Below are 22,625 nucleotides of genomic sequence, written 5' to 3'. Positions count from 1 at the left end.
GTAGTGTTATGGGGGGGGGTATGTTTAGTTGTGGTAGGGGGGTATGTATGGGGGGGGTGGTATCCCCAGCCAAGAAGATATCACAGGAATCCCATCTCACCACATTGGAGACTGAAATAGTATGAGGGATGACAGAGAGGATGAGGTATGTCTTAAAATGTCTCCGGATGGGAAATTAGAGTCTCCATGGATCTCCCTCTGGGACCTAAAGGGCAGACGGGTCGTACTGATGGGTGGACCATCTCACCTCAACCCCTCTTTGACCCAAATCCTTTTCTCTTCAGCAGACTGACAGATAAAACCACTTCTTATCCAGAACTTTACAGACCAGAGGTGTTTATAATGTACTGTATTTACAGACCAGAGGTGTTTATAATGTACTGTATTTACAGACCAGAGGTGTTTATAATGTACTGTATTTACAGACCAGAGGTGTTTATAATGTACTGTATTTACAGACCAGAGGTGTTTATAATGTACTGTATTTACAGACCAGAGGTGTTTATAATGTACTGTATTTACAGACCAGAGGTGTTTATAATGTACTGTATTTACAGACCAGAGGTGTTTATAATGTACTGTATTTACAGACCAGAGGTGTTTATAATGTACTGTATTTACAGACCAGAGGTGTTTATAATGTACTGTATTTACAGACCAGAGGTGTTTATAATGTACTGTATTTACAGACCAGAGGTGTTTATAATGTACTGTATTTACAGACCAGAGGTGTTTATAATGTACTGTATTTACAGACCAGAGGTGTTTATAATGTACTGTATTTACAGACCAGAGGTGTTTATAATGTACTGTATTTACAGACCAGAGGTGTTTATAATGTACTGTATTTACAGACCAGAGGTGTTTATAATGTACTGTATTTACAGACCAGAGGTGTTTATAATGTACTGTATTTACAGACCAGAGGTGTTTATAATGTACTGTATTTACAGACCAGAGGTGTTTATAATGTACTGTATTTACAGACCAGAGGTGTTTATAATGTACTGTATTTACAGACCAGAGGTGTTTATAATGTACTGTATTTACAGACCAGAGGTGTTTATAATGTACTGTATTTACAGACCAGAGGTGTTTATAATGTACTGTATTTACAGACCAGAGGTGTTTATAATGTACTGTATTTACAGACCAGAGGTGTTTATAATGTACTGTATTTACAGACCAGAGGTGTTTATAATGTACTGTATTTACAGACCAGAGGTGTTTATAATCTACTGTATTTACAGACCAGAGGTGTTTATAATGTACTGTATTTACAGACCAGAGGTGTTTATAATGTACTGTATTTACAGACCAGAGGTGTTTATAATGTACTGTATTTACAGACCAGAGGTGTTTATAATGTACTGTATTTACAGACCAGAGGTGTTTATAATGTACTGTATTTACAGACCAGAGGTGTTTATAATGTACTGTATTTACAGACCAGAGGTGTTTATAATGTACTGTATTTACAGACCAGAGGTGTTTATAATGTACTTTATTTCTCAGAACTATTTACAGACCAGAGGTGTTTATAATTATTATTATAGCAACACAACAAGTGAAGCAGGTCTTGTTATGTACAGCAACACATCAGGTGAAGCAGGTTCTTGTTATGTACAGCAACACATCAGGTGAAGCAGGTCTAGTTATGTACAGCAACACATCAGGTGAAGCAGGTTCTTGTTATGTACAGCAACACATCAGGTGAAGCAGGTCTTGTTATGTACAGCAACACATCAGGTGAAGCAGGTCTCGATATGTACAGCAACACATCAGGTGAAGTAGGTCTTGTTATGTACAGCAACACATCAGGTGAAGCAGGTCTTGTTATGTACAGCAACACATCAGGTGAAGCAGGTCTCGATATGTACAGCAACACATCAGGTGAAGCAGACACTACACATCTTCAATCAGAGATACAACTGAATAACAGAGAAAACAATAATATACTGATCTGCCCAGACATGAAGGGAAGGAGAGTTCAAGACCCAGACATGAAGAGAGGAGAGTTCAAGACCCAGACATGAAGAGAGGAGAGTTCAAGACCCAGATATGAAGGGAAGGAGAGTTCAAGACCCAGACATGAAGAGAAGGAGAGTTCAAGGCCCAGACATGAAGGGAAGGAGAGTTCAAGGCCCAGATATGAAGGGGAGTTCAAGGCCCAGATATGAAGGGAAGGAGAGTTCAAGGCCCAGATATGAAGGGAAGGAGAGTTCAAGGCCCAGATATGAAGGGAAGGAGAGTTCAAGGCCCAGACATGAAGGGAAGGAGAGTTCAAGGCCCAGACATGAAGGGAAGGAGAGTTCATGTAACCTCCGTAAAGAGGACAGTAAACTCCGTAAAGAGGACAGTAACCTCCGTGAAGAGGACAGTAAACTCTGTAAAGAGGACAGTAACCTCCGTAAAGAGAACTGTAACCTCCGTAAAGAGGACAGTAACCTCCGTAAAGAGGACAGTAACCTCCGTAAAGAGAACTGTAACCTCCGTAAAGAGGACAGTAATTTCCGTAAAGAGGAAAGGTCTCTGCGTAAAGACGACAGTAATCTCCGTAAAGAGGACAGTAACCTCCGTAAAGAGGAAAGGTATCTCCGTAAAGAGGACAGTAACCTCCGTAAAGAGGAAAGGTCTCTCTGTAAAGAGGACAGTAACCAACGTAAAGAGGACAGCAGCCTTCGTAAAGAGGACAGCAACCTCCGTAAAGAGGACAGTAACCTCCTTAAAGAGGACAGTAACCTCAGTAAAGAGGAAAGGTATCTCCGTAAAGAGGACAGTAACCTCCGTAAAGAGGAAAGGTATCTCCGTAAAGAGAACAGTAACCTCCGTAAAGAGGACAGTAACCTCCGTAAAGAGGACAGTAACCAACGTAAAGAGGACAGTAACCTCCGTAAAGAGAACAGTAGCCTCCGTAAAGAGGACAGTAACCTCGGTAAAGAGGACAGTAACCTCCGTAAAGAGGACAGTAAACCTCCGTAAAGAGGACAGTAGACTCCGTAAAGAGGACAGTAAACTCTGTAAAGAGAACAGTAGCCTCCGTAAAGAGAACAGTAACCTCTGTAAAGAGGATAGTAGCCTCTGTAAAGAGGACAGTAGCCTCCGTAAAGAGGACAGTAGCCTCCGTAAAGAGAACAGTAACCTCTGTAAAGAGGATAGTAGCCTCTGTAAAGAGGACAGTAACCTCTGTAAAGAGGATAGTAGCCTCTGTAAAGAGGACAGTAGCCTCCGTAAAGAGGACAGTAGCCTCCGTAAAGAGGACAGTAGCCTCCGTAAAGAGGACAGTAAACTCTGTAAAGAGAACAGTAGCCTCCGTAAAGAGAACAGTAACCTCTGTAAAGAGGATAGTAGCCTCTGTAAAGAGGACAGTAGCCTCCGTAAAGAGGACAGTAGCCTCCGTAAAGAGAACAGTAACCTCTGTAAAGAGAACAGTAGCCTCCGTAAAGAGAACAGTAGCCTCCGTAAAGAGGACAGTAACCTCTGTAAAGAGGACAGTAGCCTCCGTAAAGAGGACAGTAAACTCTGTAAAGAGGATAGTAGCCTCTGTAAAGAGGACAGTAGCCTCCGTAAAGAGGACAGTAAACTCTGTATAGTGGACAGCTACAACAAAACATAAAAGGGCTCCAAGAAATTATTTTCTGGGCCATGACACTACAATTTCCCCAAAATGCTGTGGATGTCGGATCAAGGGTAAATTACCTTCAAGAGTTAAGTGTAATGCGCTTCTCGACATTGCCTTTATTGATTCTCTGACACACATTCACATCCATCTCTCCATCCCCCTGCAGTGTCTCAGACTGCTTCCGTAGAGCATGGTAGTATTTAAGCTGCCTCTCCAGACCGTGTCTTCCTCCCCATCTCCTTCCTTGATGCTCGATACAGTTTGATACTGAGACTGGGCAGATCGTACAGTTCATCCAGATGGAACCTGGTCTGGAACCGTTCTACGAACTGGTTCTCTCTGTCCAGACGGAACCTCATGGCCCAGAGGATCTCCGTCCCGTCCTGACACAGGTGATCGAAGGTGTCCAAGAGTTCCGCCAGGTAGGGGTGGCAGTAAACCACATCGGCAGCGAACACGTAGTCGTAGTGACAGGCAGCCTGAGGGAAGCGTTGTTCCAGCTCCTTCCCCCAGGACAGCTCAGTGACCCGAGGAGCGTGTCTACAGGAACCCCTGGTGTTACGCAGTACGTTATACTGCAGGTTACTCAGCACCTCCGGCAAGTCTGTGGACGTCACCTTGGCACCTAGGAAATAAACACAAACAAACACCAGTTACCAAACAGGAAGGAGATGTCTGTCCTCTGAAGAGACCGGTGTGACAGGACGTGCTTCCTGTCCCAGACCTGCTGTTTTCAACTCTCTAGAGACAGCAGGAGCGGTAGAGATACTCTCAATGATCGGCTATGAAAAGCCAACTGACATTTACTCCTGAGGTGCTGACCTGTTGCACCCTCGACAACTACTGTTATTATTATTATTTAACCCTGCTGGTAATCTATGAACATTTGAACATCTTGGCCATGTTCTGTTATAATGTCCACCCGGCACAGCCAGAAGAGGACTGGCCACCCCACATAGCCTGGTTCCTCTCTAGGTTTCTTCCTAGGTTCTGGCCTTTCTAGGGAGTTTTTCCTACCCACCGTGCTTCTACACCTGCATTGCTTGCTGTTTGGGGTTTTAGGCTGGGTTTCTGTACAGCACTTTGAGATATCAGCTGATGTACGAAGGGCTATATAAATACATTTGATTGATTGATTGGATGGGCCCGAAAAACTAAAACTAAAAAAACACACGAACAAGGAGGGTGTCTGGGACCCCCCCAGGGCAGCTCAGTGATACGAGGAGGGTGTCTGGGACCCCCCCAGGACAGCTCAGTGATACGAGGAGGGTGTCTGGGACCCCCCCAGGACAGCTCAGTGATACGAGGAGGGTGTCTGGGACCCCCCCAGGACAGCTCAGTGATACGAGGAGGGTGTCTGGGACCCCCCCAGGACAGCTCAGTGATACGAGGAGGGTGTCTGGGACCCCCCCAGGACAGCTCAGTGATACGAGGAGGGTGTCTGGGGCCCCCCCAGGACAGCTCAGTGATACGAGGAGGGTGTCTGGAACCACCCCAGGACAGCTCAGTGATACGAGGAGGGTGTCTGGAACCACCCCAGGACAGCTCAGTGATACGAGGAGGGTGTCTGGGACCCCCCAGGACAGCTCAGTGATACGAGGAGGGTGTCTGGGGCCCCCCCAGGACAGCTCAGTGATACGAGGAGGGTGTCTGGGACCCCCCCAGGACAGCTCAGTGATACGAGGAGGGTGTCTGGAACCACCCCAGGACAGCTCAGTGATACGAGGAGGGTGTCTGGGACCCCCCAGGACAGCTCAGTGATACGAGGAGGGTGTCTGGAACCACCCCAGGACAGCTCAGTGATACGAGGAGGGTGTCTGGAACCCCCCCAGGACAGCTCAGTGATACGAGGAGGGTGTCTGGGACCCCCCAGGACAGCTCAGTGATACGAGGAGGGTGTCTGGAACCCCCCCAGGACAGCTCAGTGATACGAGGAGGGTGTCTGGGACCCCCCAGGACAGCTCAGTGATACGAGGAGGGTGTCTGGGACCCCCCCAGGATAGCTCAGTGATACGAGGAGGGTGTCTGGAACCACCCCAGGACAGCTCAGTGATACGAGGAGGGTGTCTGGAACCCCCCCAGGACAGCTCAGTGATACGAGGAGGGTGTCTGGAACCACCCCAGGACAGCTCAGTGATACGAGGAGGGTGTCTGGAACCACCCCAGGACAGCTCAGTGATACGAGGAGGGTGTCTGGGACCACCCCAGGACAGCTCAGTGATACGAGGAGGGTGTCTGTGGCCCCCCAGGACAGCTCAGTGATATGAGGAGGGTGTCTGGGACCCCCCAGGACAGGTCAGTGATACGAGGAGGGTGTCTGTGGCCCCCCAGGACAGCTCAGTGATATGAGGAGGGTGTCTGGGACCCCCCAGGACAGGTCAGTGATACGAGGAGGGTGTCTGTGGCCCCCCAGGACAGCTCAGTGATATGAGGAGGGTGTCTGGGGCCCACCAGGACAGCTCAGTGATATGAGGAGGGTGTCTGGGACCCCCCAGGACAGGTCAGTGATACGAGGAGGGTGTCTGTGGCCCCCCAGGACAGCTCAGTGATACGAGGAGGGTGTCTGGGACCCCCAGGACAGCTCAGTGATACAAGGAGGGTGTCTGGGACCCCCCAGGATAGCTCAGTGGTATGAGGAGGGTGTCTGGGACCCCCCAGGGCAGCTCAGTGATACGAGGAGGGTGTCTGGGACCCCCCAGGACAGCTCAGTGATATGAGGAGGGTGTCTGGGACCCCCCAGGACAGCTCAGTGATACGAGGAGGGTGTCTGGGGCCCCCCAGGACAGCTCAGTGATACGAGGAGGGTGTCTGGGACCCCCAGGACAGCTCAGTGATACGAGGAGGGTGTCTGGGACCCCCCAGGACAGCTCAGTGGTATGAGGAGGGTGTCTGGGACCCCCCAGGGCAGCTCAGTGATATGAGGAGGGTGTCTTGGGCCCCCCAGGATAGCTCAGTGATACGAGGAGGGTGTCTGGGGCCCCCCAGGACAGCTCAGTGATACGAGGAGGGTGTCTGGGGCCCCCCAGGACAGCTCAGTGATACGAGGAGGGTGTCTGGGACCCCCCAGGGCAGCTCAGTGATACGAGGAGGGTGTCTGGGACCCCCCAGGGCAGCTCAGTGATACGAGGAGGTTGTCTGGGACCCCCCAGGACAGCTCAGTGATACAAGGAGGGTGTCTGGGACACCCCAGGGCAGCTCAGTGATACGAGGAGGCTGTCTGGGACCCCCATGCGACTTTGTAAATACAAGATTGTCTCACCTAGAAGGCTTGTAACTATGGAGACCAGCCCGGTCCCGGCGCCCAGCTCGATGACGTTCTTGTCCAGCAGGTTGTACGTGTCGCGGTGCGTATCCAGGAAGTAACACAGCACTATGGCCTGATGGGAAATAAACACAATGCAATGTGAACTATATATTTATTTGATTTATTTCACCTTTATTTAACCAGTTGAGAACAAGTTCCCATTTACAATTGCGACCTGGCCAAGATAAAGCAAAGCAGTTCGACAGATACAACGACACAGAGTTACACATGGAGTAAAACAAACATACAGTCAATAATACAGTAGAAACAAGTCTATATACGATGTGAGTAAATGAGGTGAGAAGGGAGGTAAAGGCAAAAAAGGCCATGGTGACAAAGTAAATACAATATAGCAAGTAAAACACTGGAATGGTAGATTTGCAATGGAAGAATGTGCAAAGTAGAAATAAAAATAATTGGGTGCAAAGGAGCAAAATAAATAAATAAATAAAAATTAAATACAGTTGGGAAATAGGTAGTTGTTTGGGCAAAATTATAGGTGGGCTATGTACAGGTGCAGTAATCTGTGAGCTGCTCTGACAGTTGGTGCTTAAAGCTAGTGAGGGAGATAAGTGTTTCTAGTTTCAGAGATTTTTGTAGTTCGTTCCAGCATTGGCAACTAACTGACATTATACAAATGAAGTTGATGGATGAAGATGTACATGGTGAGGAAAAAAGTGGAATTTAAAAGTAATGATTGTGATGAAGATTAACGTATGGGTAGTGATAGTGAGGATGATGAAAATTAGCATAAGGGTAGTGATAGTGAGGATGATGAAGGTGACCATAAGGGTAGTGATAGTGAGGATGATGAAAATTAGCATAAGGGTAGTGATAGTGAGGATGATGAAGGTGACCATAAGGGTAGTGATAGTGAGGATGATGAAGGTGACCATAAGGGTAGTGTTAGTGAGGATGATGAAGGTGACCATAAGGGTAGTGATAGTGAGGATGATGAAGGTTACCATAAAGGTAGTGATAGTGAGGATGATGAAGGTGAGTGGTAGGGTAGTGATAGTGAGGATGATGAAGGTGACCATAAGGGTAGTGGAAGTGAGGATTATGAAGGTGAGCGGTAGGGTAGTGATAGTGAGGATGATGAAGGTACCCATAAGGGTAGTGATAGTGAGGATGATGAAGATGAGCGGTAGGGTAGTGATAGTGAGGATGATGAAGGTGAGCGGTAGTGTTAGTGAGGATGATGAAGGTGACCATAAGGGTAGTGATAGTGAGGATGATGAAGGTTACCATAAGGGTAGTGATAGTGAGGATGATGAAGGTGAGTGGTAGGGTATTGATAGTGAGGATGATGAAGGTGACCATAAGGGTAGTGATAGTGAGGATGATGAAGGAGAGCGGTAGGGTAGTTATAGTGAGGATCATGAAGGTGAGCGGTAGGGTAGTGATAGTGAGGATGATGAAGGTGAGCGGTAGTGTTAGTGAGGATGATGAAGGTGAGCGGTAGTGTTAGTGAGGATGATGAAGGTGACCATAAGGGTAGTGATAGTGAGGATGATCAAATAAAATCAAATGTATTTATATAGCCCTTCGTACATCAGCTGATATCTCAAAGTGCTGTACAGAAACCCAGCCTAAAACCCCAAACAGCAAGCAATGCAGGTGTAGAAGGTTACCATAAGGGTAGTGATAGTGAGGATGATGAAGGTGAGTGGTAGGGTAGTGATAGTGAGGATGATGAAGGTGACCATAAGGGTAGTGGTAGTGAGGATGATGAAGGTGGGCGGTAGGGTAGTGATAGTGAGGATGATGAAGGTGAGCGGTAGGGTAGTTATAGTGAGGATGATGAAGGTGAGCGGTAGGGTAGTGTAGTGAGGATGATGAAGGTGAGCGGTAGGGTAGTTATAGTGAGGATGATGAAGGTGGGCGGTAGGGTAGTGATAGTGAGGATGATGAAGGTGGGCGGTAGGGTAGTGTTAGTGAGGATGACGAAGGTGACCATAAGGGTAGTGTTAGGGAGGATGATGAAGGTGGGCGGTAGGGTAGTGATAGTGAGGATGATGAAGGTGAGCGGTAGTGTTAGTGAGGATGATGAAGGTGAGCATAAGGGTAGTGTTAGTGAGGATGATGAAGGTGACCATAAGGGTAGTGTTAGTGAGGATGATGAAGGTGAGCGGTAGGGTAGTGATAGTGAGGATGACGAAGGTGACCATAAGGGTAGTGTTAGTGAGGATGATGAAAGTAAGTGTTAGGTTAGTGTTAGTGAGGATGATGAAGGTGACCATAAGGGTAGTGTTAGTGAGGATGATGAAGGTGAGCGGTAGTGTTAGTGAGGATGGTGAAGGTGAGTGGTAGGGTAGTGTTAGTGAGGATGATGAAGGTGACCATAAGGGTAGTGTTAGTGAGGATGGTGAAGGTGAGCGGTAGCTGTTAGTGAGGATGATGAAGGTGAGTGGTAGGGTAGTGTTAGTGAGGGTGATGAATGTGAGCGGTAGTGTTAGTGAGGATGATGAAGGTGCCCATAAGGGTAGTGTTAGTGAGGATGATGAAGGTGAGCAGTAGGGTAGTGTTAGTGAGGATGACGAAGGTGACCATAAGGGTAGTGTTAGTGAGGATGACGAAGGTGACCATAAGGGTAGTGTTAATGAGGATGATGAAGGTGAGCGGTAGTGTTAGTGAGGATGATGAAGGTGGGCGGTAGTGTTAGTGAGGATGATGAAGGTGACCATAAGGGTAGTGTTAGTGAGGATGATGAAGGTACCCATAAGGGTAGTGTTAGTGAGGATGATGAAGGTGACCATAAGGGTAGTGATAGTGAGGATGATGAAGGTGAGCGGTAGGGTAGTGAAGGTGAGGATGATGAAGGTGAGCGGTAGGGTAGTGTAGTGAGGATGATGAAGGTGAGCGGTAGGGTAGTTATAGTGAGGATGATGAAGGTGGGCGGTAGGGTAGTGATAGTGAGGATGATGAAGGTGGGCGGTAGGGTAGTGTTAGTGAGGATGACGAAGGTGACCATAAGGGTAGTGTTAGGGAGGATGATGAAGGTGGGCGGTAGGGTAGTGATAGTGAGGATGATGAAGGTGAGCGGTAGTGTTAGTGAGGATGATGAAGGTGAGCATAAGGGTAGTGTTAGTGAGGATGATGAAGGTGACCATAAGGGTAGAGTTAGTGAGGATGATGAAGGTGAGCGGTAGGGTAGTGATAGTGAGGATGACGAAGGTGACCATAAGGGTAGTGTTAGTGAGGATGATGAAAGTAAGTGTTAGGTTAGTGTTAGTGAGGATGATGAAGGTGACCATAAGGGTAGTGTTAGTGAGGATGATGAAGGTGAGCGGTAGTGTTAGTGAGGATGGTGAAGGTGAGTGGTAGGGTAGTGTTAGTGAGGATGATGAAGGTGACCATAAGGGTAGTGTTAGTGAGGATGGTGAAGGTGAGCGGTAGCTGTTAGTGAGGATGATGAAGGTGAGTGGTAGGGTAGTGTTAGTGAGGGTGATGAAGGTGAGCGGTAGTGTTAGTGAGGATGATGAAGGTGCCCATAAGGGTAGTGTTAGTGAGGATGATGAAGGTGAGCGGTAGGGTAGTGTTAGTGAGGATGACGAAGGTGACCATAAGGGTAGTGTTAGTGAGGATGACGAAGGTGACCATAAGGGTAGTGTTAATGAGGATGATGAAGGTGAGCGGTAGTGTTAGTGAGGATGATGAAGGTGGGCGGTAGTGTTAGTGAGGATGATGAAGGTGACCATAAGGGTAGTGTTAGTGAGGATGATGAAGGTACCCATAAGGGTAGTGTTAGTGAGGATGATGAAGGTGACCATAAGGGTAGTGATAGTGAGGATGATGAAGGTGAGCGGTAGGGTAGTGAAGGTGAGGATGATGAAGGTGAGCATAAGGGTAGTGTTAGTGAGGATGACGAAGGTGACCATAAGGGTAGTGTTAGTGAGGATGATGAAGGTGACCATAAGGGTAGTGTTAGTGAGGATGATGAAGGTGACCATAAGGGTAGTGTTAGTGAGGATGACGAAGGTGACCATAAGGGTAGTGTTTGTGAGGATGACGAAGGTGACCATAAGTGTAGTGTTAGTGAGGATGACGAAGGTGACCATAAGGGTAGTGATAGTGAGGATGATGAAGGTGAGCGGTAGTGTTAGTGAGGGTGATGAAGGTAACCATAAGGGTAGTGTTAGTGAGGATGACGAAGGTGAGCGGTAGGGTAGTGATAGTGAGGATGATGAAGGTGAGCAGAAGGGTAGTGTTAGTGAGGACGATGAAGGTGAGTGGTAGGGTAGTGTTAGTGAGGAAGATGAAGGTGAGCGATAGTGTTAGTGAGGATGATGAAGGTGACCATAAGGGTAGTGTTAGTGAGGATGATGAAGGTGGGCGGAAGGCGCTTGTTGTACCGAGGGCCACATCACAGCTCCGTAGAGGTCATGTGACTCCTTGATCTTGATCTGATGGTCAGCGAAGGTGTATCCCTCCCAGGCTTCCACGGTGATCAGAGACTGGATGATCCTCCTGGACATGATGGCAGCTGCCAGCTCAGCATCCACGTCGACACCTGGCAACACAATTAAATCATATTTATTCTATGTAGGACACGTGATATGGAACTATTTCCCATCATCCTCTCTCTCAGGGGCGGCAGGGTAGCCTAGTGGTTAGAGCGTTGGGCTAGTAACCGGAAGGTTGCAAGTTCAAATCCCCGAGCTGACAAGGTACAACTCTGTCATTCTGCCCCTGAACAGGGCATGTTTGAAAAATAAGAATTTGAACTCTCTCTCAGTACAGTCTCAGGTTGTTGACGTATCAGTACAGTCTCAGGTTGTTGACGTATCCCATCATCCTCTCTCTCAGTACAGTCTCAGGTTGTTGAAGTATCCCATCATCCTCTCAGTACAGTCTCAGGTTGTTGACGTATCGCATCATCCTCTCTCTCAGTACAGACTCAGGTTGTTGACGTATCCCATCATCCTCTCTCTCAGTACAGTCTCAGGATGTTGACGTATCCCATCATCCTCTCAGTACAGTCTCAGGTTGTTGACGTATCAGCACAGTCTCAGGTTGTTGACGTATCCCATCATCCTCTCTCTCAGTACAGTCTCAGGTTGTTGAAGTATCCCATCATCCAAATCTTCCATTTAAAGTTGAGACCTCGTCTTGGCCCAGAATGTCTCCCCCGCCTCCTCCTCCTCACTAGTTGTCCCCTGTAAGGTAAAGTTAACTGAGACCTGTGACCTAGGGTTAGTACTGTGTCAGCAGAGTAACATAACCCCTCTACACGGCTAGCTGACCCAGCATCAGTCCAGTAACCTAGTCCCTCAGTAGAGTAACATAACCCCTCTACACGACTAGCTGACCCAGCATCAGTCCAGTAACCTAGTCCCTCAGTAGAGAAACATAACCCCTCAGTAACCTAGCCCCTCAGTATACTAGCCCCCCAGTAACCTAGCCCCTCAGTAATCTAGCCCCCCAGTAACCTAGCCCCTCAGTAGCCTAGCCCCCCAGTAATATAGTCCCTCAGTAGCCTAACCCCCCAGTAGCCTAGTCCCTCAGTAACCTAGCCCCTCAGTAACCTAACCCCCCAGTAACCTAGTCCCTCAGTAGCCTAACCCCCCAGTAACCTAACCCCCCAGTAGCCTAGCCCCCCAGTAATATAGTCCCTCAGTAGCCTAACCCCCCAGTAGCCTAGTCCCTCAGTAACCTAGCCCCTCAGTATCCTAGCCTCCCAGTAACCTAACCCCCCAGTAGCCTAGCCCCTCAGTAACCTAGACCCCTGTAGCCTAGCCCCCCAGTAGCCTAGCCCCTCAGTAGCCTAGCCCCTCAGTATCCTAGCCCCTCAGTAACCTAGCCCCTCAGTAACCTAGTCCCTCAGTAACCTAGCCCCTCAGTATCCTAGCCCCTCAGTAACCTAGCCCCCCAGTAATATAGTCCCTCAGTAGCCTAGCCCCTCAGTAACCTAGGCCCTCAGTAGAAACATAACCCCTCAGTAACCTAGCCCCTCAGTAGCCTAGCCCCTCAGTAACCTAGCCCCTCAGTAACCTAGCCCCTCAGTAACCTAACCCCTCAGTAACCTAGCCCCTCAGTAACCTAGTCCCTCAGTATCCTAGCCCCTCAGTAACCTAGCCCCTCAGTAACCTAGCCCCTCAGTAACCTAGCCCCCCAGTAGCCTAGCCCCTCAGTAACCTAGTCCCTCAGTAACCTAGCCCCTCAGTAGAAACATAACCCCTCAGTAACCTAGCCCCTCAGTAACTTAGTCCCTCAGTAACCTAACCCCTCAGTAACCTAGTCCCTCAGTAACCTAGTCCCACAGTAACCTAGTCCCTCAGTAACCTAACCCCTCAGTAACCTAGTCCCTCAGTAACTTAGTCCCTCAGTAACCTAGCCCCTCAGTAACCTAGCCCCTCAGTAACCTAGCCCCCCAGTAATATAGTCCCTCAGTAGCCTAGCCCCTCAGTAACCTAGCCCCTCAGTAGAAACATAACCCCTCAGTAACCTAGCCCCTCAGTAGCCTAGCCCCTCAGTAACCTAGCCCCTCAGTAACCTAGCCCCTCAGTAACCTAACCCCTCAGTAACCTAGCCCCTCAGTAACCTAGTCCCTCAGTAACCTAGCCCCTCAGTAACCTAGCCCCTCAGTAACCTAGCCCCCCAGTAGCCTAGCCCCTCAGTAACCTAGTCCCTCAGTAACCTAGCCCCTCAGTAGAAACATAACCCCTCAGTAACCTAGCCCCTCAGTAACTTAGTCCCTCAGTAACCTAACCCCTCAGTAACCTAGTCCCTCAGTAACCTAGTCCCACAGTAACCTAGTCCCTCAGTAACCTAACCCCTCAGTAACCTAGTCCCTCAGTAACTTAGTCCCTCAGTAACCTAACCCCTCAGTAACTTAGTCCCTCAGTAACCTAGTCCCTCAGTAGCCTAACCCCCCAGTAACCTAACCCCCCAGTAGCCTAGCCCCCCAGTAACCTAGCCCCCCAGTAATATAGCCCCTCAGTATCCTAGCCCCCCAGTAACCTAACCCCCCAGTAACCTAGTCCCTCAGTAGCCTAACCCCCCAGTAACCTAACCCCTCAGTAGCCTAGCCCCTCAGTAACCTAGCCCCTCAGTAACCTAGCCCCCCAGTAGCCTAGCACCCCAGTATCCTAGCCCCTCAGTAACCTAGCCCCTCAGTAACCTAGCCCCCCCAGTAGCCTAGCACCCCAGTATCCTAGCCCCTCAGTATCCTAGCCCCTCAGTAACCTAGCCCCTCAGTAACCTAGTCCCCCAGTAGCATAGCCCCTCAGTAACCTAGACCCCTGTAGCCTAGCCCCCCAGTAGCCTAGCCCCTCAGTAGCCTAGCCCCTCAGTAACCTAGCCCCTCAGTAACCTAGTCCCTCAGTAACCTAGCCCCTCAGTAACCTAGCCCCTCAGTAACCTAGCCCCTCAGTAACCTAGCCCCCCAGTAATATAGTCCCTCAGTAGCCTAGCCCCTCAGTAACCTAGCCCCTCAGTAGAAACATAACCCCTCAGTAACCTAGCCCCTCAGTAGCCTAGCCCCTCAGTAACCTAGCCCCTCAGTAACCAAACCCCTCAGTAACCTAGTCCCTCAGTATCCTAGCCCCTCAGTAACCTAGCCCCTCAGTAACCTAGCCCCTCAGTAACCTAGCCCCTCAGTAACCTAGCCCCCCAGTAGCCTAGCCCCTCAGTAACCTAGTCCCTCAGTAACCTAGCCCCTCAGTAGAAACATAACCCCTCAGTAACCTAGCCCCTCAGTAACTTAGTCCCTCAGTAACCTAACCCCTCAGTAACCTAGCCCCTCAGTAACCTAGTCCCTCAGTAACCTAGCCCCTCAGTAACCTAGCCCCTCAGTAACCTAGCCCCTCAGTAACTTAGTCCCTCAGTAACCTAACCCCTCAGTAACCTAGCCCCTCAGTAACCTAGTCCCTCAGTAACCTAGCCCCTCAGTAACCTAGCCCCTCAGTAACCTAGCCCCTCAGTAACCTAGCCCCCCAGTAATATAGTCCCTCAGTAGCCTAGCCCCTCAGTAACCTAGCCCCTCAGTAGAAACATAACCCCTCAGTAACCTAGCCCCTCAGTAGCCTAGCCCCTCAGTAACCTAGCCCCTCAGTAACCTAGCCCCTCAGTAACCTAACCCCTCAGTAACCTAGCCCCTCAGTAACCTAGCCCCTCAGTAACCTAGTCCCTCAGTATCCTAGCCCCTCAGTAACCTAGCCCCTCAGTAACCTAGCCCCTCAGTAACCTAGCCCCTCAGTAACCTAGCCCCTAAGTAACCTAGCCCCTCAGTAACCTAGCCCCTCAGTAACCTAGCCCCCCAGTAGCCTAGCCCCTCAATAACCTAGTCCCTCAGTAACCTAGCCCCTCAGTAGAAACATAACCCCTCAGTAACCTAGCCCCTCAGTAACTTAGTCCCTCGGTAACCTAACCCCTCAGTAACCTAGTCCCTCAGTAACCTAGTCCCACAGTAACCTAGTCCCTCAGTAACCTAACCCCTCAGTAACCTAGTCCCTCAGTAACTTAGTCCCTCAGTAACCTAACCCCTCAGTAACTTAGTCCCTCAGTAACCTAGCCCCTCAGTAACCTAGCCCCTCAGTAACCTAGCCCCCCAGTAATATAGTCCCTCAGTAGCCTAGCCCCTCAGTAACCTAGCCCCTCAGTAGAAACATAACCCCTCAGTAACCTAGCCCCTCAGTAGCCTAGCCCCTCAGTAACCTAGCCCCTCAGTAACCTAGCCCCTCAGTAACCTAACCCCTCAGTAACCTAGCCCCTCAGTAACCTAGTCCCTCAGTATCCTAGCCCCTCAGTAACCTAGCCCCTCAGTAACCTAGCCCCTCAGTAACCTAGCCCCTCAGTAACCTAGCCCCTCAGTAACCTAGCCTCTCAGTAACCTAGCCCCTCACTAACCTAGCCCCCCAGTAGCCTAGCCCCTCAGTAACCTAGTCCCTCAGTAACCTAGCCCCTCAGTAGAAACATAACCCCTCAGTAACCTAGCCCCTCAGTAACTTAGTCCCTCAGTAACCTAACCCCTCAGTAACCTAGTCCCTCAGTAACCTAGTCCCACAGTAAACAAGTCCCTCAGTAACCTAACCCCTCAGTAACCTAGTCCCTCAGTAACTTAGTCCCTCAGTAACCTAACCCCTCAGTAACTTAGTCCCTCAGTAACCTAGTCCCTCAGTAACCTAGTCCCTCAGTAACCTAGTCCCTCAGTAGCCTAACCCCCCAGTAACCTAACCCCCCAGTAGCCTAGCCCCCCAGTAACCTAGCCCCCCAGTAATATAGTCCCTCAGTAACCTAGCCCCTCAGTAACCTAGCCCCCCAGTAGCCTAGCCCCTCAGTAACCTAGTCCCTCAGTAACCTAGCCCCTCAGTAGAAACATAACCCCTCAGTAACCTAGCCCCTCAGTAACTTAGTCCCTCAGTAACCTAACCCCTCAGTAACCTAGTCCCTCAGTAACCTAGTCCCACAGTAACCTAGTCCCTCAGTAACCTAACCCCTCAGTAACCTAGTCCCTCAGTAACTTAGTCCCTCAGTAACCTAACCCCTCAGTAACTTAGTCCCTCAGTAACCTAGTCCCTCAGTAGCCTAACCCCCCAGTAACCTAACCCCCCAGTAGCCTAGCCCCCCAGTAACCTAGCCCCCCAGTAATATAGTCCCTCAGTAGCCTAACCCCCCAGTAGCCTAGTCCCTCAGTAACCTAGCCCCTCAGTATCCTAGCCCCCCAGTAACCTAACCCCCCAGTAACCTAGTCCCTCAGTAGCCTAACCCCCCAGTAACCTAACCCCTCAGTAGCCTAGCCCCTCAGTAACCTAGCCCCTCAGTAACCTAGCCCCCCAGTAGCCTAGCACCCCAGTATCCTAGCCCCTCAGTATCCTAGCCCCTCAGTAACCTAGCCCCTCAGTAACCTAGTCCCCCAGTAGCATAGCCCCTCAGTAACCTAGACCCCTGTAGCCTAGCCCCCCAGTAGCCTAGCCCCTCAGTAGCCTAGCCCCTCAGTATCCTAGCCCCTCAGTAACCTAGCCCCTCAGTAACCTAGTCCCTCAGTAACCTAGCCCCTCAGTAACCTAGCCCCTCAGTAACCTAGCCCCTCAGTAACCTAGCCCCCCAGTAATATAGTCCCTCAGTAGCCTAGCCCCTCAGTAACCTAGCCCCTCAGTAGAAACATAACCCCTCAGTAACCTAGCCCCTCAGTAGCCTAGCCCCTCAGTAACCTAGCCCCTCAGTAACCTAACCCCTCAGTAACCTAGTCCCTCAGTATCCTAGCCCCTCAGTAACCTAGCCCCTCAGTAACCTAGCCCCTCAGTAACCTAGCCCCTCAGTAACCTAGCCCCCCAGTAGCCTAGCCCCTCAGTAACCTAGTCCCTCAGTAACCTAGCCCCTCAGTAGAAACATAACCCCTCAGTAACCTAGCCCCTCAGTAACTTAGTCCCTCAGTAACCTAACCCCTCAGTAACCTAGCCCCTCAGTAACCTAGTCCCTCAGTAACCTAGCCCCTCAGTAACCTAGCCCCTCAGTAACCTAGCCCCTCAGTAACTTAGTCCCTCAGTAACCTAACCCCTCAGTAACCTAGCCCCTCAGTAACCTAGTCCCTCAGTAACCTAGCCCCTCAGTAACCTAGCCCCTCAGTAACCTAGCCCCTCAGTAACCTAGCCCCCCAGTAATATAGTCCCTCAGTAGCCTAGCCCCTCAGTAACCTAGCCCCTCAGTAGAAACATAACCCCTCAGTAACCTAGCCCCTCAGTAGCCTAGCCCCTCAGTAACCTAGCCCCTCAGTAACCTAGCCCCTCAGTAACCTAACCCCTCAGTAACCTAGCCCCTCAGTAACCTAGTCCCTCAGTATCCTAGCCCCTCAGTAACCTAGCCCCTCAGTAACCTAGCCCCTCAGTAACCTAGCCCCTCAGTAACCTAGCCCCTCAGTAACCTAGCCCCTCAGTAACCTAGCCCCTCAGTAACCTAGCCCCCCAGTAGCCTAGCCCCTCAATAACCTAGTCCCTCAGTAACCTAGCCCCTCAGTAGAAACATAACCCCTCAGTAACCTAGCCCCTCAGTAACTTAGTCCCTCAGTAACCTAACCCCTCAGTAACCTAGTCCCTCAGTAACCTAGTCCCACAGTAACCTAGTCCCTCAGTAACCTAACCCCTCAGTAACCTAGTCCCTCAGTAACTTAGTCCCTCAGTAACCTAACCCCTCAGTAACTTAGTCCCTCAGTAACCTAGCCCCTCAGTAACCTAGCCCCTCAGTAACCTAGCCCCCCAGTAATATAGTCCCTCAGTAGCCTAGCCCCTCAGTAACCTAGCCCCTCAGTAGAAACATAACCCCTCAGTAACCTAGCCCCTCAGTAGCCTAGCCCCTCAGTAACCTAGCCCCTCAGTAACCTAGCCCCTCAGTAACCTAACCCCTCAGTAACCTAGCCCCTCAGTAACCTAGTCCCTCAGTATCCTAGCCCCTCAGTAACCTAGCCCCTCAGTAACCTAGCCCCTCAGTAACCTAGCCCCTCAGTAACCTAGCCCCTCAGTAACCTAGCCTCTCAGTAACCTAGCCCCTCACTAACCTAGCCCCCCAGTAGCCTAGCCCCTCAGTAACCTAGTCCCTCAGTAACCTAGCCCCTCAGTAGAAACATAACCCCTCAGTAACCTAGCCCCTCAGTAACTTAGTCCCTCAGTAACCTAACCCCTCAGTAACCTAGTCCCTCAGTAACCTAGTCCCACAGTAAACAAGTCCCTCAGTAACCTAACCCCTCAGTAACCTAGTCCCTCAGTAACTTAGTCCCTCAGTAACCTAACCCCTCAGTAACTTAGTCCCTCAGTAACCTAGTCCCTCAGTAACCTAGTCCCTCAGTAACCTAGTCCCTCAGTAGCCTAACCCCCCAGTAACCTAACCCCCCAGTAGCCTAGCCCCCCAGTAACCTAGCCCCCCAGTAATATAGTCCCTCAGTAGCCTAACCCCCCAGTAGCCTAGTCCCTCAGTAACCTAGCCCCTCAGTATCCTAGCCCCCCAGTAACATAACCCCCCAGTAACCTAGTCCCTCAGTAGCCTAACCCCCCAGTAACCTAACCCCTCAGTAGCCTAGCCCCTCAGTAACCTAGCCCCCAGTAGCCTAGCACCCCAGTATCCTAGCCCCTCAGTAACCTAGCCCCTCAGTAACCTAACCCCCCAGTAGCCTAGCACCCCAGTATCCTAGCCCCTCAGTATCCTAGCCCCTCAGTAACCTAGCCCCTCAGTAACCTAGTCCCCCAGTAGCCTAGCCCCTCAGTAACCTAGACCCCTGTAGCCTAGCCCCCCAGTAGCCTAGCCCCTCAGTAGCCTAGCCCCTCAGTATCCTAGCCCCTCAGTAACCTAGCCCCTCAGTAACCTAGTCCCTCAGTAACCTAGCCCCTCAGTAACCTAGCCCCTCAGTAACCTAGCCCCTCAGTAACCTAGCCCCCCAGTAATATAGTCCCTCAGTAGCCTAGCCCCTCAGTAACCTAGCCCCTCAGTAGAAACATAACCCCTCAGTAACCTAGCCCCTCAGTAGCCTAGCCCCTCAGTAACCTAGCCCCTCAGTTACCTAGCCCCTCAGTAACCTAACCCCTCAGTAACCTAGTCCCTCAGTAACCTAGTCCCTCAGTAACCTAGTCCCTCAGTAACCTAGTCCCGCAGTAACTTAGTCCCTCAGTAACCTAACCCCTCAGTAACTTAGTCCCTCAGTAACCTAGTCCCTCAGTAACCTAGTCCCTCAGTAACCTAGTCCCTCAGTAACCTAGCCCCTCAGTATCCTAGCCCCTCAGTAGAAACATAACCCCTCAGTAACCTAGCCCCTCAGTAACCTAGCCCCTCAGTAACCTAGTCCCTCAGTAACCTAGCCCCCCAGTAGCCTAACCCCCCCAATATCCTAGTCCCTCAGTAACCTAGTCCCTCAGTAACCTAGCCCCTCAGTAACCTAGCCCCTCAGTAACCTAGCCCCTCAGTAACCTAGTCCCTCAGTATCCTAGCCCCTCAGTAACCTAGCCCCTCAGTATCCTAGCCCCTCAGTATCCTAGCCCCTCAGTAACCTAGTCCCTCAGTAGCCTAGCCCCCCAGTAGAAACATAACCCCTCTATGTAGTCGATTAGCACCTGGCAGGTTATTTGCGGCCTCTCGGACACAGACATGCAGCTGGTATACCAGTTATGTAAGCTAGTGAGGGGAGAGACAGAGAAGAGCTCTTAAATCACTTCACAGCCTGTGTGTGTGTGTGTGTGTGTGTGTGTGTGTGTGTGTGTGTGTGTGTGTGTGTCAATGTACCCAGTTACAATGCTATAAACACGTCTATGCAGCCCTATAAAACCTGACTTACCGCTCATAGTGACCATCAATGAATGAATAACAACCAATCGACCAAGACTTCAACTATCGACGCTTTTGATACGTACAGAAATAACCAACAAAGTTGACATAGTGAGTCGTCCCACAGTTGACACATTTGTTCTGTACGCGTGTGGATCTGACAGCTCTAGCTACCTACCCTCCGTTTCAGCATCTTCCTCAGTCTGGACAGCCTGGGTCAGGAGGGGGTTCATGTTTCTGTCCTGTCCTGGAGTAGGGGTGAGGGGTTTGTGGGTAGTAGCAGTAACAATCTGACCGTGTTGCTCCAGAGTGGTGTGTTGGATGTCCAGGGAAACAGTCGGTCCTTAGTCTAGGTGCTCCGGGTCTCAATGGGCTCTAGTCTGAGTCAGGTCGGTTGGCTGTGTGTTGTGAGGGGTTGGTATATGGTTCTCTTTCTCCTTTCCTTCCCTCCCTCCATTGGCATACTGGGTATGGTACTCCCCTCCCTCCCCCCTCCCTCCCTCGGCATACTGGGTATGGTACTCCCCTCCCTCCCCCCTCCCTCGGCATACTGGGTATGGTACTCCCCTACCTCTCTCGGCATACTGGGTATGGTACTCCCCCTCCCTCTCCAACCCTCCCTCCTTTCATTCCCTCCCTCCGTTGGCATACTGGGTATGGTACTCCCCCTCCCTCTCTCCTTTCCTTCCCTCCCTCCGTTGGCATATTGGGTATGTTACTCTCCTCCCTCTCTCCTTTCCTTCCCTCCCTCTCTCCTTTCCTTCCCTCCCCCCGTTGGCATACTGGGTATGTTACTCTCCTCCCTCTCTCCTTTCCTTCCTTCCCTCCCTCCCTCCCTCTGTTGGCATACTGCCTGGTGGGTCAGCCAGAGAGAGAATGGGCCAGCCAGAGAGAGAGGGAAACATGGATTAGAGAGAATGAAGAAAACAGGTGAGAGAAGGGCTAGAGGGAGGAAGAGCGAGAGAAGGCTAGGGGGAGGGGCTAGATAGAAGGCTGGGAGGAAGGGCTAGAGAGAGAGAAGAATAGGAAGGAAGGGCTAGAGAGAGAGAAAGCTAGGGGAAGGGCTAGAGAGAGAGAAGGCTGGGAGGAAGGGCTAGAGAGAGAGAAGGCTGGGAGGAAGGGCTAGAGAGAGAGAAGGCTGGGAGGAAGGGCTAGAGAGAGAAGAATAGGAGGAAGGGCTAGAGAGAGAATAGGAAGGAAGGGCTAGAGAGAGAGAAGAATAGGAAGGAAGGGCTAGAGAGAGAGAAGAATAGGAAGGAAGGGCTAGAGAAGAGAAGAATAGAGGAAGGCTAGAGAGAGAAGAATAGGAAGGAAGGCTAGAGAGAGAGAAAGCTAGGGGAAGGGCTAGAGAGAGAGAAGGCTGGGAGGAAGGGCTAGAGGGAGAAGGCTGGGAGGAAGGGCTAGAGAGAGAGAAGGCTGGGAGGAAGGGCTAGTAGAGAGAGAATGCTGGGAGGAAGGGCTAGTAGAGAGAGAATGCTGGGAGGAAGGGCTAGATAGAGAGAAGTCTGGGAGGAAGGGCTAGTAGAGAGAAGGCTGGGAGGAAGGGCTAGAGAGAGAGAAGGCTGGGAGGAAGGGCTAGAGAGAGAGAAGGCTGGGAGGAAGGGCTAGAGAGAGAGAAGGCTGGGAGGAAGGGCTAGAGAGAGAGAAGGCTGGGAGGAAGGGCTAGAGAGAGAGAAGGCTGGGAGGAAGGGCTAGAGAGAGAGAAGGCTGGGAGGAAGGGCTAGAGAGAGAGAAGGCTGGGAGGAAGGGCTAGAGAGAGAGAAGGCTGGGAGGAAGGGCTAGAGAGAGAGAAGGCTGGGAGGAAGGGCTAGAGAGAGAGAAGGCTGGGAGGAAGGGCTAGAGAGAGAAGGCTGGGAGGCTAGAGAGAGAAGGCTGGAGGAAGGGCTAGAGAGAGAAGGCTGGGAGGAAGGGCTAGAGAGAGAGAAGGCTGGGAGGAAGGGCTAGAGAGAGAGAAGGCTGGGAGGAAGGGCTAGAGAGAGAGAAGGCTGGGAGGAAGGGCTAGAGAGAGAGAAGGCTGGGAGGAAGGGCTAGAGAGAGAGAAGGCTGGGAGGAAGGGCTAGAGAGAGAGAAGGCTGGGAGGAAGGGCTAGAGAGAGAGAGAAGGCTGGGAGGAAGGGCTAGATAGAGAGAAGGCTGGGAGGAAGGGCTAGATAGAGAGAAGAGCTAGAGAGAGAAGGCTGGGAGGAAGGGCTAGATAGAGAGAAGGCTGGGAGGAATGGCTAGAGAGAGAGAAGGGCTAGAGGGAGGAAGGGCTAGAGAGAGAAGACTGGGAAGGACTAGAGAGAGAGAGAAGACTAGGAAGGACTAGAGAGAGAGAGAGAATACTGGGAAGGACTAGAGAGAGAGAGAGAGAAGACTGGGAAGGACTAGAGAGAGAGAGAGAAGACTAGGAAGGACTAGAGAGAGAAGACTAGGAAGGACTAGAGAGAGAGAGAGAAGACTGGGAAGGACT

The 22,625-nt window shown here is 50.6% G+C and overlaps 1 protein-coding gene across 1 annotated transcript; it reads right to left on the bottom strand.

Moving 5' to 3' along the window:
* Positions 1-1,488: 1,488 nt before the first annotated feature.
* Positions 1,489-20,643, bottom strand: LOC116360842 (protein-lysine methyltransferase METTL21E-like). Its single transcript, XM_031815759.1, has 4 exons — positions 20,353-20,643; positions 11,282-11,439; positions 6,882-6,999; positions 1,489-4,247 (listed from the first exon to the last, which is right to left on the bottom strand). Exons 1-4 carry the CDS (start codon positions 20,405-20,407, stop codon positions 3,823-3,825), a joined length of 756 nt encoding a protein of 251 aa, XP_031671619.1. The 5' UTR covers positions 20,408-20,643; the 3' UTR covers positions 1,489-3,822.
* Between the last annotated feature and the right edge of the window lie 1,982 nt (positions 20,644-22,625).

The sequence above is a fragment of the Oncorhynchus kisutch genome, unplaced genomic scaffold (assembly GCF_002021735.2).
Source record: "Oncorhynchus kisutch isolate 150728-3 unplaced genomic scaffold, Okis_V2 scaffold601, whole genome shotgun sequence".
Taxonomy (NCBI): Eukaryota; Metazoa; Chordata; class Actinopteri; order Salmoniformes; family Salmonidae; genus Oncorhynchus; species Oncorhynchus kisutch.
The sequence above is the reverse complement of the archived record's forward strand: the minus strand, read 5'-3'. Positions and strand labels throughout refer to the sequence as shown.